The 19524-nt window shown below is 45.4% G+C and overlaps 1 protein-coding gene across 1 annotated transcript in view; it reads left to right on the top strand.

The window, feature by feature from the left end:
- The window catches only part of OTX2 (orthodenticle homeobox 2), a 4095-nt gene extending 3337 nt beyond the window's left edge, over positions 1-758 (top strand). The window contains exon 3 of the mRNA XM_007951862.2: positions 138-758. Within this exon, the coding sequence (XP_007950053.1) occupies positions 138-758 (621 nt within the window). The remainder of the gene's footprint in view (positions 1-137) is intronic.
- The last annotated feature ends 18766 nt before the right edge of the window (positions 759-19524 follow it).

Genomic DNA, 19524 nt, shown 5'->3' with positions numbered 1-19524 from the left:
TATATGCAGTGTTTAGTGGGGGAGAGATTTTTTGCTTAAGCTCGTCTGCCAATGCAGGAAGATTTACAGTCTAGGAGCCACTCTTGTTGGTAAGGAATTATTGAAACCACATTAAAGAAATTTCTTTCCCTTTCAAGGTATGGTTTAAGAATCGAAGAGCTAAGTGTCGCCAACAACAGCAGCAACAACAAAATGGAGGTCAAAACAAAGTGAGACCTGCCAAAAAGAAGACATCTCCAGCTCGGGAAGTGAGTTCAGAGAGTGGAACAAGTGGCCAGTTCACTCCCCCCTCTAGCACCTCAGTCCCAGCCATTTCCAGCAGCAGTGCTCCAGTATCTATCTGGAGCCCAGCTTCCATCTCCCCACTGTCAGACCCCTTGTCCACCTCCTCTTCCTGCATGCAGAGGTCTTATCCCATGACCTATACTCAGGCTTCAGGTTATAGTCAAGGATATGCTGGCTCAACCTCCTACTTTGGGGGCATGGACTGTGGATCTTACTTGACCCCTATGCATCACCAGCTTCCTGGACCAGGGGCCACACTCAGCCCCATGGGTACCAATGCAGTCACCAGCCATCTCAATCAGTCCCCAGCCTCTCTCTCCACCCAGGGATATGGAGCTTCAAGCCTCGGTTTTAACTCAACCACTGATTGCTTGGATTATAAGGACCAAACTGCCTCCTGGAAGCTTAACTTCAATGCTGACTGCTTGGATTATAAAGATCAGACATCCTCGTGGAAATTCCAGGTTTTGTGAAGATTTGTAGAACCTCCTTTTGTGGGTGATTTAAAAAAAATACTGGGCTGGACATTCCAGTTTTAGCCAGGCATTGGTTAAAAAAGTTAGATGGGATGATGCTCGGACTCATCTTCTGATCAAAGTTCCGGGAGGCAGAGAAGGAAAAATGAAGGGCCTTAGAGGGGCCTGCCAACCAGCAACCTGAAATGGACAAACCAGTCTACTTAAGATCCTGTCATAGTTTTAGATCATTGGTTTTCCTGATTTGGAAAGTGATCGAAAGTGTTCTAGCCATGTACAACCAAACACAACCAAAAATAAAATCAAATGAAGCTAAGTTGGGAGGGAAGGAAGGGAAGGTCATATGTAGCCTTCTTAAGCAGAGGTGTTCCAACGTTTTAGCCAATCCGTGGTTGAATCTTAGGAATGGACAGTGTCTCAAGCTCATTCACGTTTCATGACCAACTGGTAGTTGGCACTGAAAAACTTTTCAGGGCTGTGTGAATTGTGCGACTGATTGTCCTAGATGCACTACTTTATTTAAAAAATAATGTTCATAAGGAGTCAATATGTAGTTTAAGAGACAATCAGCGTGTGTCTTATATAAATGGTACATCTGTGGTTTCTAATCTGTGCTAGACTTCAAAACTGTGATCTCCTGTTATTGTATGCAACATTGAACTCCAACTCTGCAGGGGTTCTTCTGTGATTAAATAGGTTATAATTATAAGCAAAATTCAGAGCAACTGAGTACTTATCTAAAAAGATTACCTTTGGCTGGAGGTGAGCTGCACTGAAACTTTACAACAAAATATCTCTGGACAAGGAGAGTAAGAGAAGAGAAAGAAAAGGACGCTAATTCATCTGTAAATTTACTGTTGGTAAACCTAGCAGTAAAGACATTGGTCAATTGCTCTGACCCTGATGATTTTATAAACTGAGATCATTGTCGTTTATGCTTGCAGATGTTAACTGGAAAAGTTATATATGCATAAACCTTTTCCTCCTGGATTTGGCAGATATGTATAATTATATTAAAATGGTTCTAGCACAACATTGGGTCCAGTTTAATTTATGAATAAGAAGGAAGAAGCCAACAGTCAGCCTTTCGTTTCCCAAACATGCTTTTCCTTAAGACAGGGAGGAAATTAGCAAATTTTTATTTATTTTTAATTCTTACTATTTGCTAATCTATGGCTGAACTAGATATGAATGACAGTGGTGTGTAAACTTGGGACTTTCACAGGGTTGCTCTGACATGGAATTTAGAGAGCCTAACAAACATTAGGATCTCGCTCTCATTGCTTTTCCCTCCCTGCCACACACCCTAAGAATTTCTCAGGCTCTTTATTAGTATGATTTTACAGAGACCAATTTATTTTTAAGAGGGGAGGGGAAGAACTGGAGTACCTCAGAGAAGATGATAATGACAAAAATTCCATGTGTCTATTCTCTTATTTGATGAAGGGGATTTTTTTTTTGAAACTTCCAAAAAAATCTGAGGTAAACATGAGAGGGACTGTAATCAGAGTCTGAAAGCAATTCAGGCAGAAGTGATTTCTGAACAAAAGAGTTTCAGAAAAGTTTGAAAACCTGTAATTTCAGTAGTTGAACATAAGGCACCCTAGTCAGTTTAAAAAAAAAAAATGCTGAGAAAAAAATGGGTCCCTTTTCAATTGTACCTGCATTTTGTGAACGAATCATCAGAAAAGACAAAGCAAGGATCATGGTACTTCCCCAGCAAAAGTTATCTTTAATTTCATTTTAAACCTTTTATGCTCTTAAATTTGACCAAAATTCAGTGACTCCTGAGTGTAAATTTTTAAATGAAGGTTAGCAGTTGCAACCATTTTGTTTTCTGGCTATTTCATTTTCCCTTCCAGGCTGCGCATGCTCCCTTGAGCCCTACATAATCTTGCCTAATAAGTAAACTCTTTTTGTTTTCCTGCTAAAGAAAATGCAGTAGTTTACACCCAGCACTTGAGGTGATATTTGGCAGTAAGATTTTCCAGCGTCTACTGATCACGTTCACCGGACTGTGGTTTACACCTAAGTGAAATTAGGGGCCTAGTCTTTGCTTTGTGGTTTCCCAAAATCGTGGCCTTAATCTCTCAATGCTGCTGCCACAGTAAAGCTGACCAGCTCTCCTGCAAAGTATAATCAATTTCCCACAAGGCCTTCGGTTTTCAGGATGCCTCACAAAGGGTCAGAAGTGATTGCCCTTTCTTTAGAAACAATAATGACGACAAACATCATCAAATACAGTTATCAGTTTTTTCCTCCTGAAACTTAAAAAAAGAGGAAGTCGTCAGAAAGAAGAGGCGCTGAGCTTCCTCTGAAACTAATTTTTCCATCACCTTTGCACAACTTCGTTTAACTGAAGACCACGCAGTTAAATCCCTTTAAATTGACGGCAAAGTAGAAATGAATTCCCCTTGACCGCAGGCAAAGGAGGGAGGGGAAGGAGGGCGGGGAGCTAGCACCAGTTGAAAGACGTCCCGAGAGTTGCGAACACCACTCCTAGTCCAGACCGGATTTAATGAATTTAAGCACGATAATGATGATACTTGGTAGAGAAATGACGCCGTGCTCCATAGGCTTCAGGGAGCTACTTCAACTGCATTTCTGCAATTATCAAAAAGTGAGGCGGCCATATAATCGTTTTGGAGGGCGAAGATGACGCTGGGGGTAGTTTGCTTTGGAAAGATGTTGCCCCAACCTTTAACTTGCCCACAGATATTCTTGGCCCTTTGTATTTCACCTTGGGAGTGTTTCTTCCCTTCTTAAATAAAAAGCGAATTTCAATCAAGTCAATTAAGTTCCAGGTTTTAGATAATGGTCAGTTTCCTCACTCCTCGCCCACGCCGTTCCCTCTAATCTGGCCTTTCCTGGGAGTGTCCCCACCCTCAGCCCCGCGCTGCAGGCGGAGGACGCGAGGCCCTGGGCCAGACGGAGAGAACATGGCGGCCCACAGGGAGCCGGCCCAGCTCTCCGCCGGACTCATGGCGCCGTCTCTTAAGCAATGTCTTGTCTAAATCTTGAATCCCCAGCCGGAGTTGCCCGGGAAAGCACAGCTCTGCCCTGGGTGGCCCGAGCCTGCTCTCCACGCGGGGGCAGGATTCCGGGCCCTCTCGGCCCTGCAGGCCGGGCCGGTATCGAGGTTCGCTTCTTCCCGCTCGCCCTCTCGCCTGGCTCTGGCCCTCTCCTCCGGCCGTCTCACTTTCGGGTCACCACCAGAAGCTCCCCCGAGCCAAGCCCACTGCACACAGCCTGGTTCTCAGGCCTCGGGGGCAACGGCCAAGCGCCCGCGCCAGCAGCGCCTGGGCCCCGGGCCCCGGGCGCGGGAAGGTCTGGCGCCACCGGAGGGTGCGCGCCGCGAGCCGGGAGGGGAGCGTGGTCTCTCCCGGCTCCATATCCAACACTGAAACTCCTTCCAGGCCCTGGGATCAAGGCCACCGGGGCAGCCACAGGCCTGGCGCCAGTGTCTGGGTCACCGCATGGCCTGGCTCAGTTTGGGGACCAGGCGGGCCCCGGGGTGGCCGGATGGGACAAGCCCACCAGCAGGGGCGCAGCCCCCGAGGCGGGAGCGAGCGACCGCCGCGCCGGAAGAAGAGGAACGCGAGCCGCCCCACCCACCCGGAGCAGGGGACCCAAGGCGGCCGCTCGCTTTCCACGTCTCCTTGAAAGAAGCGCTGCAGACGGCTGCCGAGGGGACCTGCTCCCGCCTGCGGAGGGCGAGGCTGCCGCCGCCGTCGCAGCCATCGTGGGGGCTCCCGCCGCGCCTGCGGCCTCCTGCGCTCAGCACAGACGTGGGGCCGGATGGGGCCCAGCTGGGGCTGCCTTGGGGCCCCGGGGGTCCTCCCGGAAAAGTGGGGGCTTCGGCTAGGGGGGTGTCTCAGAAAAGTTATATTTGGTGCTTCGAGCCTCGTCTGGGGCCCCAACACCGAGCGGAGCCTTTCGGGGAATGACTGAGGAGTCCCTTCCTCTCCACCCTTTTCTCCTACATCCTCTAGTTCGTTTTCTCAGCTGAGTGTCCTGCTTCTTCTCGGATCCCGCGCAGCACTAGGCAGCAGTGCAGCCCCAGAGGCCGGTTCTCCAGGTGGGAAGCGGCCTCTTGGGTGTCCGGGGAAGCTCAGATGGACCAAGCCGCCCACTAGGGTTAGCTGCAGGGCAGAGCCGTGGGCTTGGATCCGCCCCACTCAACCAGAAGCGGGTGCGCCGGCGGCTGGCCCGGGCGCGCACCTCGCAGGTTCGAATCCGCACCTCACACCTTGAGAGAACTTCGCTGTCGTTACCCGGACAATACTGTAATCCAAAACCAGGCGTGCCCGAGTTAGGTGGCGGTTTGTTCCATACAGAGACGTGTTTTAATCGTGCAAAAGAAAAACCGAAAGGCGTTGAAGAGAGAGCGCATCCCAAGCAAATGGAGGCTGACGTCGTAGCAAACCAGAGTGGGAAGATGCAGGGTCGAGCTCGGCGATGACCTGGGCCTGCGGCCTGCCTTCCGCATCTTTACGTAGGACAGATAGTTCTCTCGCTTTCGTGCCACTAAAGGGCCCCAGCCCCCGTCCCGTATCTGCATGCCCTGATCTGCGACTAGTGGGCCCTGAACTTCCGCTTTTCTCTCCTTAACTGACCTCGCCCCGTCAGCTCCGGGCTCCCTGGTCGCCACTTTTGCTCTCGGGTTAGCGTGATACAAAAGATGGGGAGCCCGTGGGATGGAGGGGGCAAAATCCCAAACAAAACCCACCCCAATGTTGTTGGGCGTTACGCTCTGAAACTACAGATTATAGGATTTGTCTCGGACCAATTCTCATTACGCGTGAAGCCGTAGTGCTCCGCGGCCGTGGGACGCGTTGTGCAGGACTGCTTGGAGCATCTCCTCGTAACTGCCTGTTAATAGCAACACGAGACTTTAAAATAAAATAAGTGTGTGTGTGTGTGTGTGTGTGTGTGTGTGGCCCGATCACAAGGAAATCTAGAAACTATTTGGAAAGGGCCGTTCTGGTGGAAGCAGTTCGAACTAAACGGAACCGAATCCGGACGTCAGAGGAAGAGTCTATAGGCAGAAGCGGCAGGAGACCATGAGGAGCAAGGCTCACGTTCGAAAGGCCCTCTACTATTCAGCAGTCCCCACAACCAAGGGAGGTAGACAGTCGGCCGGATTTCTTCTCTTGCAAGTAGTGTGTTTTAGATTTAAAATCCAACCTGCTGTCCACTGCAAACAAACAATAAGCAAATTCAAATAAAGGAGCCCTACCAAGTGCAACCCATTGGATCAAAGATAAGTGCAGGTGCCAGGGCCGCCAAGGCCATTGCGAGGGGGAGGGTGGGCTTCGAATCTTGTTTTTCTCCTGGAGGGAAAGTCGAACAGCATGAGGTCTGTGACTCACTTTTATTCCTTAATCCCCCCCACCCTGTTACCTTCAATTCTCAGTGGAAACATGGTATTTTGAAGGGAAGAAAAAAAAAAAAAAAGAAAGAAAGAAAGAAAGAAAACAAAAAGGAATCTCGTAACAAATGTAATGGTTAGTGGCCAAAGTTTGAATTGACTTCTGTATCAGCACCATAAGGGAAAAAGGTGCCCACGAATCAGATGACGTCCTCTACTACCCTCTCCAGTGCCCCTGTCTTAGTTTGCCTGCGGCGGGGGTGGGAAAGGGACCTTTCGGATTAAGGATTTCTCTTAGGCTACTTCTCGTCACTAGGAGACCTTTCCAGCCCGGGGCTTCTCTAAGAATAAGGCGACAGTTCTTAGCACCCTTAGGATTGCGCCCCCACCCCCAACCCATCCCCAGGCTGCCCAGGAAGGATCAGCAAATCCCGCCTTTGGGAGCCCGAGGGACAGCAGCTACTATGCCCCACGGGCCTCCTCTCTCAGATCCCCGAGGTAAAGGCTTAAAAGCGCCCCTTAAACATCGCTCTTGGGGTGGGGTGCAGACTCTCACTGAGGTCCTGCTCCCAACCTCCCAGCTGGGATCTCCGAGGCCTCAGGCTACGCTGAAGCCAGAAAATCACTCATTGCAGTCTCGAGTTGTTAAAATCTGTTGCTGGAACCAATAGTGCATTTTCGGCTCATGGACCATTAATAAAAATCTCCTTAACATTCAAATGGCTCTGCAATGCGTTCATAGCGGATTACTGAGGGCTAATGGACGTCGTGGGTGATAACATGGTCCCTGAGTAGCGAGGTCTGGAGTGGGTGTCTGGCCACAGCTACCTGATTATCAGCTTACAGCCAAACCACTTTTTAGCTGCGATGCTCTAAAGGTGTCCTTTCTGGCAGCCGAACCCGAGATCTGTGTTCTTCATTTAACCGGATTGAACCGGCGCATAGTGTTCAGGAAAGGGGAGGGAAAAGAATTTAAGGTCACTTCCAGACGTGAGGGTCGTTACCCACTGCTCCTCCGCTCGATGTCTTAATGGGGAGATGCCCGAAGGGCGGTGGCCCAGGCAGGTTCAGCTCCTCGTCCTGGACGCCCGGGTTGGCCGCAGGTCGTGGGCTCCTCCGAGCCACTCGGTCTCCGGCCGCCTCCGAACACGGCGGGTGAAGCAGTTCGCTCGCTGCTCCAAGAAGGGAACAGGTTCTGGGTTTCCTGGAAAACGCTGCAAGTGAACCAGGTTCCCCTTCTCCACCCCACCTCCCACCCAAACAGAAAGTGCACAAAAGTAAGCCGAAGAGCCCGAAAGCTAGGCCTTCTGGAGCTGCAAGGAACAGCTAACCTCGCCCGGGGACTCCTTTCCCGCGCGCCGCGTCCCTAGGCCGGCGTCATTGGAGCGGTCGCAGAACAGGCCACAAGCGGCCGAGTGAGAAATGCCTTCGCGCCCCGGGAGACGCGCAGAGTAGGACCGCCGCGATGCCTAACTGCCGCCCTGACGGGCCCCAGACACGGAAGGGGGCCTCGAACCCACTATGTCCTCGAGGGTGCACGTGCCCGGGTCTCCTGGGCCCCTGCAGAGCGGTGCGCAGGGGTCGTGCCAGGCTGGCGGAGACAAGAAGCCTCGGCCACTGCGCACCATGCCGCAGCTCTCAGGAGCTGGTGGCTCGAGGAGTCCAAGGCCCGTGTGCTCCTCCTCCTCCCTTAGTTTCGAATGGATCCGGGTGTATTGAGTGTGGGGGTGAGTGTGGGGATAACTAAGGCAGGAGGCCACGATCCCCCCTCCGTCAAGGCCGATGTGGGCGCTCCTCCCGCCCTCCGGCTCGCACGTCGCGACCGTGGACACTAGCTGGGCCCACTCCAGAATTCAAACTTCCTCTCTACACTTCTTGGAGTGAGAGCCCCGGGAACTGAGACGGGCGTGGCCTGAGGGCTTGAGGCCTGACTTGGCCTCTGCCTGTGGACCACGGCTGGACCTGAGCGGGGATCGAGTGCTCCTGGACCCACCGGGCAAGGCTGGGCTGGCGCGTTCTTGTCTTGGATGTGCGCACCCGGACACCCAGCCTGGGCGGCCGGCTGCTGGTGATTTACAGTTTAAACTCTAGGCCACCGCTGTAGGCTTGGAGCTGCGGAGACTAGCGCCAGGGTGGATATTAGAACTTTTGGACCTTAAGGATGCGCCTATAAAACTGTTCCTCAGAGTTCTTGAAAGCAAGTTCGATGACCTTCGAGTAACGTTCGGTTTGAGGTTTCCAGCTGTCCTTATTGCTGTGGAAGTGCTAGGAAGATTTTTCATATGGGTGACAGATGCTGTGGCATATTTATATGCACATGCGTGTGTTATATATATATATATATATTAATTTTAGAAATAATTCAGAAAATTTTAAATTTTAAATTGATGCAAAGCTCTAATTGAAATGCATCTTTTAACAGCTCTTCTTGATTGAATTGTTTCTGTTTTTAATTCTAGTTTAAGTTGGTCACCTGAAGCTTTAGAAGCCCAAACTCTGTCTGTTAATAGAATTGTTCATGTGATTGGGTCCTCGTTTTGGAACAGAAAAAATAAAAAAGGTGGTGCATTCATCTTTTCAAGGACAAAAGACCGGTTTAATTAAACTGATCATCCCTATTCCTGCCCAATTTAAATGAACACTTTGCTTTCTCTTCTTTTGTCTTTCCCTTCAAATATATATTGATAAAGGTATGCATCATGTAATACACATTTTTGATAGAAGGTATCCAGGCTGATTATCACTTTCTGGGATTCTTAACTGTGGTTGAAACATCCTTTTGGACATGGGTTTTTCCAGAAGTTTCAGAGCACTCTCCTCAATCATGTGGAAGATTGTGTGGAAATTGTATGTGCGGTAGAATTTTTTTAGGCAGAAGACCCACAGCTTTCACTCATTTCACAAAAGGATCTGTGCAGGAAGGTGAATTTAGAAATGGAAACTTTTGCAGTTCTCGGTAGCAATTGGACAAGATGGCAAACCTGTCAAATTTAATCTACCCTTGCTTTCTGGGTTAATTTCCTTCAAACACAAACATCTAAAAAGTCCTTTTAATTTATAAATCCTGTGCAGTTAGATCTAATTTGAATCATTGCCTACGAGGCTATTTAGTACATTGTGCCACCGGTGTCTACATTAATAGAAAGACTAAACAAGAGTGATTTTTAAATAGTATCCGTACATGAGAAGATTCTACGCTAAGAAAATTTAAGCAATTATTTTCATGATTCTGATCAAGAAGTCTCTTTAACCAAACCAAAACAAACAACAATAGCAAGAAAGCAATTTTCTAGCCCTAATGAGGAGACTAGGAGCTCTGGTAGCATAGTGGCTAAAGCACTTGACTGCTAACCAGAAGGCTGGCGGTTCAAACCCACCGGCCACTCCTCGGAAGGAAGGTTGGGCAATCCTACTTCTGTAGTGATACTGCCTTGGAAACCCAAGGAGGGGTCGCTATGAGTCGGGGCCGACTCGACGGCACATAACAACAACAACAACAACAACAATGAGGAGACTTGGTAGCACAATGCTTAAAGCACTCAGCTATGAACTGAAGTCAGTGGTTTGAATCCACCAGCCACCCCTCAGGAGAAAGATGTGGCAGTCTGCTTCCATAAAGATTTACAGTCTTGGAAACCCTATGGGAACAGTTGTACTCTGTCCTATAAGGTTACTATGAGACGAAATTGACTCAATGACAGTGGTTTTTGGAATGAAGAGTTTCAGAAAATTTAGTTTGATTTTTTTTTTTTTTCCCCTCTCTCCACATCCATAAACTTACTAACCATGCCTAGGTTCCCAAATTTTCTTGTTGAAAAGTCTTTGATGTTCCTTAATGCTTAATGGTTATCAAAGGTAGCTGAAGCAAAGGGTGAGAGAGTTGGGACCTTTTGACTCACTGAGAAGGGTATGCTGTATACCCTCCAGGTGAGGAATTCAAGGTCAGAAGGTTCAATTACCTGTAAGGGACCCAGAGTAGAATTTAAATCAAATACACAGAGGCTGGTGGTTTAGAATAGATAGACCTTGCCTATTTTCCCCTCCTACCACTCCCCAATTTACTTGCAACCCTGTCTGAGAGGATATCTTCCATTAGTGCAAGAGGCAGCATCATCTAGGGGTTTATTTAGCATTTGATCCTTGTCCAGAGGCTTCCATTCAAAGTAGCCATTGCAGCTAAGATTTAGATCTGGTCCCTCAAATAGCTTGAACCAGGTGACCTCAGGCAAGTAGATTCAAGACACTAACAATTTATTTCGTATCAGCTCTCAAGCCATCACCAGATGATAACAACCCTTTGACACTGCTAATCTCTGCTTGATTCAAACTGGTGACCGCAAGGTGAAAGGCAAGGGCGTTATCTCTGAGCAATTCATGTGGCCTTCCACAGATTGCCAGTTGGGCCAATACAATTGAAGCCTCTTCTCCAGTGGTTACTTTAAAAATTTCATATCCAAAGTCTTTGGTCTTTGTAGGGCTGGAAGGTGGGAGGGCTTTATCAAGGAAGATGCCCGAGGGCCAAGATGTGGAAGCTTAGAATCCAATACAAATTAGAAAGGTTGAAAAGGCAATCATGTGTGTTCCCTGCCCAACAAACTTTGAACAACATCACTGTCACTATGACTAGAAAAAGCCTCTGGAAATGGATGTTTTTGCCAAACAGTAGAGGGAAAATGGAACCTAAAAAAATTAAAGTTTTTCTGTCTAGAATTGGTTTTAATGTTTGGAAAATGGCTTCTTTTTTGCAATCTGTAAGGTCACTTCAGATCCCCATATATTCATTTGGCATCAGTCCAGAGCCAGAATGGGCAGGAGGGAACAGGGTGAACACTGGAGAAGAGAGGAAAGTGGTGTACTGGTGAACAAAAGCTGTCCTGTGCTTGGTGTCCAGAGGGAAACCAGGGCCTGCAGGGGAACTGCTCCCATTTGTACTTTTCAAGTAAGTAGAGGGAATGCTTCTAGCCTTGTATCTCAGGATGCTCAGCTCTAGCCTGAAGTCACAGAAACCGGCCTCTACTGCTTGATGGAATTATTTTGTGTCTGCTCCCCCAATATCCTAGCTGTTGTAACGATTCTACTTGATTTTGCTAGATGGCTCTAGAGGGAATTGGCAGATAAAATAAAATTGAGTTGTTTTAAAATTACTGCAAGTATTTTAATAGTACTTTTTTTTAAGGTCTATGTGTTTGGTGTTGGCGAAGAAGATTGAATATACTATGGACTGCCAGAAGGATGAACAAATCTGTCTTGGAAGAAGTACAACCAGAATGCTCCTTAGAAGCAAGGATGGTGAGACTTCACCTCACATGCTTTGAATGTGTTATTAGGAGGGCCCAGTCCCTGGAGAAGGACATCATGTAGGGGATCAGTGAAATAGAGGAAAACCCTCAACAGGTGGATTGACACAGTGGGCTTAAGCGTAGCAACAATTGTGAGGATGGGGCAGGGCCGAGCAGTGTTTTGTTCTGTTGTACGTAGGGTCACTCACTATGAGTTGCAACCAACTCATCGGCACCTATCAACAACAACATGTGTTGGAAGTAAGTCATTGATTATTTTAGGTATTTTTAGAAATAAGCTGTTTTGGATCAGGTCGCAGTATATCATTCCCTAACTTCATTCCGGGAGCTCTGGTAGCATAGTGGCTAAGGCACTTGACTGCTAACCAGAAGGCTGGCGGTTCAAACCCACCAGCCTCTCCTCGGAAGGAAGGTTGGGCAATCCTACTTCCGTAGTGATACTGCCTCGGAAACCCAAGGAGGGGTCGCTATGAGTCGGGGCCGACTCAACGGCACATAACAACAACAACAACAACTTCATTCCTACATCTTTTGTTTACTGCTTTGTTTTTAATTAACTTGCATTTACAAACTCTATTCCATTGTTTCATATCTTCGCCTAAAAGTGACACTAAATAAACACAAGCTATAATTGCTAATGGGGAAAACCAGTAGTCACAGGATGGATGGATTGTGTATATTCGGTAAAAGGATACCCCTTTGATAAAAAGTCACTGATTAACTGATAAAGTGGTGCATTTTGTACCACAAGGCAATTGTCTAAGTGATTGTGGGGATAGGCCATGGAATAAACACTGAAACCTTGTAACTAAGTCTCTGCGTAAGACTGGCCTCAGCGACGTTGACTTGCTGATATAGGTGCACAAAGCATAAAAAGCGTTATAACATTTTCCTAGTCAAACAAGAGGTAATGCATCGTGTTCAGAGTAATTGAAGGAGATTACAATTTCAGAACTGTCTTCCCTTAGTATCTGTCTGCTTTAGGAGAGATAGTGTGGGTAGAACCAGCTTAGAAGGAAAGTCCAGGCCTATGTTCTCTTGGCCTGATGGTGCCACATCTTCATGATGAGGATGAAGATAGGATTGTTTCCATGTTGAGATGACTTACAAAAATATTAAATCAATAAACGGGACATTGGACTAGGTGATTTACTCAGCCTTTCACCATTCTATTCAAATTGGCAAATCTACTACTTTTCAGAGGTCAGTTTTCATTTTAGTTCTAAAATGTTTACAATTGAGTATTTTATCGATCACTTGAGTAGATTTGGTGCCAAAGGAAGATTGTACCTTCCCTGTGGGAGTGTGATCTATGTTTCTCCCACTTACCTTTTCTGAATTGTGTTGAGCTTGAGCTGTTACTGAGCTTTGGTTCATTTTACCCCAGCCTCATGTACAATTTTTTATTTCTTGCAACATTGTAAGAACCCTCAAGCAACATTATTTCATGAGGAGATATGACTTTTAGATGCTTTAGAAAATATGAATCAGTACATATTTTTGGTTATTTGAGAAAATGACTCCCAGTTTAACCAGAGGAGTATGGGTTAAGCTTGCAGGCTCCCAAGCTGGATTGTTGGTTTAAATCTTAGCTTCTCTGTAATTAGGGAGATATTTGTCCTTCTAAAGTCTATTTCCACTTGTCTGTCAGTTTCTGTTAGTGTAGTGGCTTATGTGTTGCTATGAGGCCAGAGGCTATGCCACTGATATTTCGAATACCAGCAGGGTCACCCATGGTGGACAGGTTTCATCAGAGCTTCCAGACTAAGACAGACTCAGAAGAAGGAAAGGGCCATCTACTTTTTAAAATATTGACTAGTGGAAACCTTATGAATAGCAGTGAAACACTATCTGATATGTTGTTGTTGTTGTTATGTGCCGTCAAGTCGGACCTGACTCATAGCGACCCCCCCTTGGGTTTCTGAGACAGTATCACTACGGAAGTAGATTGCCCCATCTTCCTTCCGAGGAGTGGCTGGTGGGTTTGAACCGCCAGCCTTCTGGTTAGCAGTCAAGTGCCTTAGGCACTATGCTACCAGAGCTCCCCCATCTGATATAGTTGTTGTTGTTGTTATTTGCCGTTGAGTCAGCCCCGACTCATAGCGACCCCTCCTTGGGTTTCCGAGACAGTATCACTACGGAAGTAGGATTGCCCAACCTTCCTTCCGAGGAGTGGCTGGTGGGTTTGAACCGCCAGCCTTCTGGTTAGCAGTCAAGTGCCTTAGGCACTATGCTACCAGAGCTCCCCCATCTGATATAGTACTGGGAAACTTTATGAATAGCCCTGAAACATTGACATAGTGCAGAAGATGAGCCCCTCAGGTCCAAAGGCACTCAAAATAAGATTAGGAAGAGCTGCCTCCTTTAAGTAGAGTTGACCTTAATGACATGGATGGAGTAAAGCTTTCGGGACCTTCATTTGCTGATGTGGCACAACTCAACATGGGAAGAAGACTATCTCACCGCTCTGTGCCTCAGTGTTCTCATCTATACTTACTGTCATTGCATTGATTCAACTCATTGCGACCCCTCCTTGGGTTTCCAAGGCGGTGTCTCTACGGAAGTAGATTGCCCAATCTTTCTTCTGAGGAGTGGCTGCTGGGTTTGAACTGCCAGCCTTCTGGTTGGCAGTCAAATGCCTTAGGGACTACACCACCAGGGCTCCCATCTATAAAAACAGAAAAAATAATAATAGTATCTACTTCTCAGAATGTTGTGAGGATTAAAGCACTTAGCTTAGTATTTGGCCAATAGGAAGTGCTTAGTCCATGTTCCCTATTATTGTTATCATCATTACTGTCATTGTTATTGTAGTCCATCTTTGGCCAGCAAAACAGTCAGTCAGAAGCCTTGATGAACTAATGTTGACTATACTAATTCTGTTAAAAGGACGCAGCACAGATGTGAGAGGAAGAATTCAAGAAGAGAGATTATTATATGTAATACGTATCAAATTATAGACTAGCATGATTATATGTTTGAACTCATTTTGCCTTGTGTGTCTTTGCCACAAAGAGTCTGTATCTTTTGTTCAACAGTAAAAGATACAGTAAGAATTTTGAAACCTGGAAACATATTTGGGAAGACCAATTTGACAAGGGGTCAAGGTGTAACAAAACATACCACTTTACTCAGTTGTACTTCCTGTTCTCTACACTTAAGATTTCTTCATCACTGCAAGTAGCTGTTTTCCGGCTCTAAGCATTCTTAACACCAACTTGCTCTCACGGTTTTTGGAGAAAGACACTAGCATCTTCATTCCAATATAATGTAAGTTAAATCAATGTGTGGCAATGTTTATTGTACCCCCCCCCCCAAGAAACCGTGTCAAAACATGGTTTTAATTTCTTTAAAATGTGGCTCAAACAGAGCTGCCAACACATTCTACATTTCTCCCCTAAACATTAGCATCTAACAAGAAAAGTGAGGTGAAACTGCTTAGTAATAATGTAATGAAGACCTAGTAAATTGGACTCGTAGTTTAAAAAAAGAAGTAAGAGAATAATTGGGAATAAAGAAGACTCTATGAAAATAACTAGTATAGATAATGGCAGAAGGAGAAGAGAACAGGGTAATGAATTTGTTCAAATAAATTTACTGAAGATGGCAATTCAGCCCTCTAAGGAATTACAGGGAAAATGAATAAGCTGCTACAGGGACTGATATCTCAAGAAAGCCTGAATAGGCAAAATGGACGTATTTGCAAAGAGCAACACTTTAGTCATAAGCTTCTGCAGTTCTCCAGTGCACAGGTCTGTGCAAGCAATTTGTTTAAGGCTGTAACATCAAAACGTGTCTCTGAGGGCACAGACCGTGGGGCCAGGCCCTCTTAGTGATGTCTGCAAGGGAGCAAGGACCTGCCAACCACCTGCAAGTGTTTGAAAAGGCCTAACTCACCAAGCAGGCAGAAGAATTGTTCAAGGTCGTCCAAGAGGCTAATTTGGAGTAAAGAGATGAAAATGAGAATCTCTCAGTGATGACCTCTCATCAGCTATGGAGGAGTCCCTCAAGGGAAGTGGCAGAAACTCCAGTTTGGAACATTTAAAGCTAGGCTTCTCTAGGAATTAAGCCTCAGGGAACTGTCAAGCATTAGCCAAAAGGTGGACTTACTACTAAATGACCTGTTAGCTGTGAATTTCCATCTATTAATTTATCTAACTGTATGCTTATTAAACACTACTCTTATTTTTTCAAGTCTCTTGACAGTCATGACACTAATGGTGTTATTGCCAAAGGGATTTCTGTAGGTTCGTGTTGATTTGCATTTGCTTTACGAGGATGTATAGTTATTTAATGAGAGCCAGTATCTGCCTTGAAGACACATCAGCTTTGACCTCCTCAGGAGACTGAAAGAATAACCAAGCTCATTGCCATCTTACGCCTGCTGTAAATTTCTCCAAACAGCAGACATTAGCTGCTTTACTAACTCTTATATGAATAATAAAATCATTAGTTTTTTTTTTCCCCCAGCCCCAAAGACATTAAAATAGATATTAGAATAGCTATAGGGAAGGATTCTTAGGTGTCAAGTTCTTCTAAAATTTAAGTTTCCGTTTCCACTTTCATTAGAGTTTAGGAAAACTAGGACAGTCATAAAGATGCATTTATTTATTCAGCAAATATTTGAGAGACTTCTCTGGGCCAGGCACTATTTATTCTAGGTCAGGAACACACACGGCTTCAGCTTCCATGGATCTCATATTTGTTTTTATGAGAGAATATAATCATGGGTGGTAACTATAGGAGCCAGAAACTTCTGAGTCAAAAATGAAACCGCTGTTGGGCTTAAAATGAATGGAAATGGAAATGACACAGAAAAGTTAATGTTTGTTAGCACCCTAATGAACGGAATCACAGTTTCAGGGTTCCACTGAATGGAAGCACCTTTTGTGATCCTTTATACACAACTCTACTATATCCCTTCTGTGTGTCCGGAGTGGGTGCAGGGAAGTTGTGAGATGCTCCACATTGAGAGCATACATTGGTCCCAGGGTCTATGGTTGCTAAAGCCCCATATGGTGTTATGTGTCCTGTCCATTTTATGTGACAGTTGCTACTAACAAGCTTGGCTTTGGCTTGAATGTCTTTGAATTCACCCCACCCCCAACCCCAAGTGCTTCAATCAAACTGACTCCTAAAACAGGCTGTTAAAAGAATGGCTGAAGTGTCACTGGAATGAGTGAAAGCAATTACTTAGTGTTTTCCACAAACATACTGATTGCAAATTAAAGAAAGGCCTTTTTGGAAAAGACAATCCATTAAGAGACCACTTAATGTTTAATTACATGCTGTTGCAGCCCAGCCAAAGAGATCATCAGAACCTAAGACAGACACTGTGGCTGGTGCAGAGTTTCCTTTTGAGTTCCAGGTACAAAAACGCAAACTCAGAGTAGTGTATTCTCACACCCTGGAGCTACGATAATACTTAATTATTGCTGTCCCTGTGGTGTAACGTGATCTTGGAAAATGTCATTAAAGAATTCCTCCAAATTGTTTGTTTCATTGCTCTTCCGCCTCCTCCCCAGTTTCTATTTCTTGGTTCTGTTCTTTTCTGTCACTGCCTCTCTCTCACTCCCTTTCCTCCCTCGAAATGGCATTGTGAGGTTGAATTCACCAGGTGTGCAAACTTCCTCCCTCATCTGACACTTCTTTGGCAGAAAGTGCAGGGCCCAGCATATTTGTCAGGGTCAAGTTAAAAACACAACAAAACCTGCCAATGCAGATTTCCTTCTTGTGGTGCCTGGCATCAATGGATTCTCAAAAAGACTGCTGTGGCTTTAATATTTCCCTTTTTACAGCTGGCATGAAATTGGCCGTCCATCTGCAGCTCACCACCTTTCTTCTGCTCTGTCATTGTCAGGACCAGAGGATGGCTGGCATTTCCACTAGTCACCAAGCAAGGGGAGCTAGTGACAGGAGCAGAATGGTGAACGGCTTTATTCTATTTAGAAAAAGTTAATTGGAAAAAGCACTGTTGTTAGTCCCAATTTAAACCTCAGTGGTTACTGTTAGGCTCTTGATTCATCAGAAGTAAGCTGACTTGGTAAAATATTGAAGATATTTAAACTAATCTATGTGGTGGTCTTATAAACATTTAAAAACAGAAGGAAGTTTGGTATAGTAAGTAGGGAGTTATACGGCAGTTAAGTGCCAATGTTCTTACCTGCTAGTTAGTTGAGAGAAATACTACCAGAGGGGTTTTTGTTTTCTTTCATGGCCTAGTAGAGTCATTTGACTGCTAACCAGAAGGTTGGTGGGTCAAAACCACCAGTTGCTCTGTGGAAGGAAGTTGGGACAATCTACTTCTGTAAAGATTTACTGCCTTGGAAACCCAGTGGGGGTCACTATGAGACAGAAGTGACTTAATGGCAAGGAGTTTGGTGTTTTAAGTAGAAATCCTACTATATCCAACTAATAATCCTATTGGGGGAGGGGAGTGAAAATGCATATCTTAAAAAAAAAATGCAGATGTGCAACTGGCAATAGAAAGCGTTGTCTACATGACATCTAACTTCTACAACTCCTTTTGAGAAGGAGTGTCCAGACTGTTCCCAAGCCTCTTCTTTCTCAGTCTGTAGTGGTATTCTGAAACCTCACCAATAGCAAATGCTCCCAACACACTTGCTTTGTAACACTGAAATCAAGTTGCAAAATAAGTTTCTATATACATGTTCATATTTCCCTTAATAATAAAGTAGAACTATGTTTTTGCCAGTAGAGTTCCAAATTTTTACCAAATTTTATATGGTAGCTCCAGGGTATGAGTACACCCCTCCGAGTTTGCATTTTTATACCTGGAACTCAAAAGGAAACTCTGCACCAGCCATAGTGTCTGTCTTAGGTTTTGATGATCTCTTTGGCTGGGCTGCTACTCTGTGGAATTTCCAACCACATGTAACTAAACATTAAGTGGTCTCTTAATGGACTGTCTTTTCCAAAAAGGCTTTTCTTTAATTTGCCATCAGTATGTTTTTAATTCAGTGTGTAGTTTTTCTCACTTCTGGGTCTGCTATGGGGCCAAGCTTGCTCACAGTTGACTCCAGTGCAGACATTCCAAAAGGGAAATGTGTGTGGAATGGGGCTGGTGGTAGTTGTGATATGTGTGGGGGGTAGTAGAGATATATTTAGAACTTGTTAGCTTAGTAGCAAAGCTCTAATTCCCCCTATTCTCCTATTCTTCTGGGGCGAGGTAGGAAGAGTAGATAACTTTCCATAGGCTGAACTGCTGTGGGGTCCCTCTGATAGTCTTCTTCTATAAAACATTTGGAATTGTTCATCCTTCCATGACATCACTCTCCTATCTACACAGTAAAGAACAACAAGTATACATGAGGATGCAATCTGGGACAAGATGGGAATTTTCTTTCTTCTTCTTTTTCTTTAAATTGTGCTTTGGATGAAAGTTTACAGAGCAAATTAGTTTTCCATTCAACAATTTATAAACCTTTTGTCTGGTAAAATTAGTTGCAATTCCTTCAATGTAACAGCACTCTTCCTGTGTCCTTCCTGGGTTCCCCATTTCCGTTCACCCTGCTTTCCTGCCTTCTGGGCTTTGTTTTGGAGCAAATACTACCCCTTTGGTCTCATATGATTACTTATTCTGAGGAGTATGTTCCTCATGGGCGTTATTGTTCACTTTATGGGACTGTTGGTTGGCTATAAGGTAATCCCTGGTGGTAGATTACGTTCCAGTTGTGAAGGCTCGGAAACCCAAAGGGGTCGCTCTGAGTCAAAATCGACTCACTGGCAGTGAGTTTGTTTTTTGGTTTGTTGGATTTGCTTTTTCAGAAAGCAGATCTTTAACACATAAGAGCCATAAAGACTTGGCACCTTAGCCTGGCATTTAAAGGTCTATAGCAGTGCTTTTCAAACTTTAATGTGCATACAAATCACCTGGGGGTTTCATTAATTCAGACTCTGATCCAGTAGGTTTGAGGGTGGGGACCAATAATTTGCATTTTTCACAGTCTCCCAGGCGATGCCAATGCTGCTTGTCATAGGACTGCACTTTGAGTAGCAAGTTTTTACAACACTTGGCTTGGCCCAGGTGTTAATTAAATGCTTTTTAGCTTTCTCTCTATTCACTCCCCAT

Source organism: Orycteropus afer, unplaced genomic scaffold (genome assembly GCF_000298275.1).
Source record: "Orycteropus afer afer isolate SDZICR_OR568_19922 unplaced genomic scaffold, OryAfe1.0 scaffold00314, whole genome shotgun sequence".
In the NCBI taxonomy this organism is placed as follows: domain Eukaryota; kingdom Metazoa; phylum Chordata; class Mammalia; order Tubulidentata; family Orycteropodidae; genus Orycteropus; species Orycteropus afer.
Note: the sequence above shows the minus strand (reverse complement) of the source record. Positions and strands in the feature narration are given on the sequence as shown.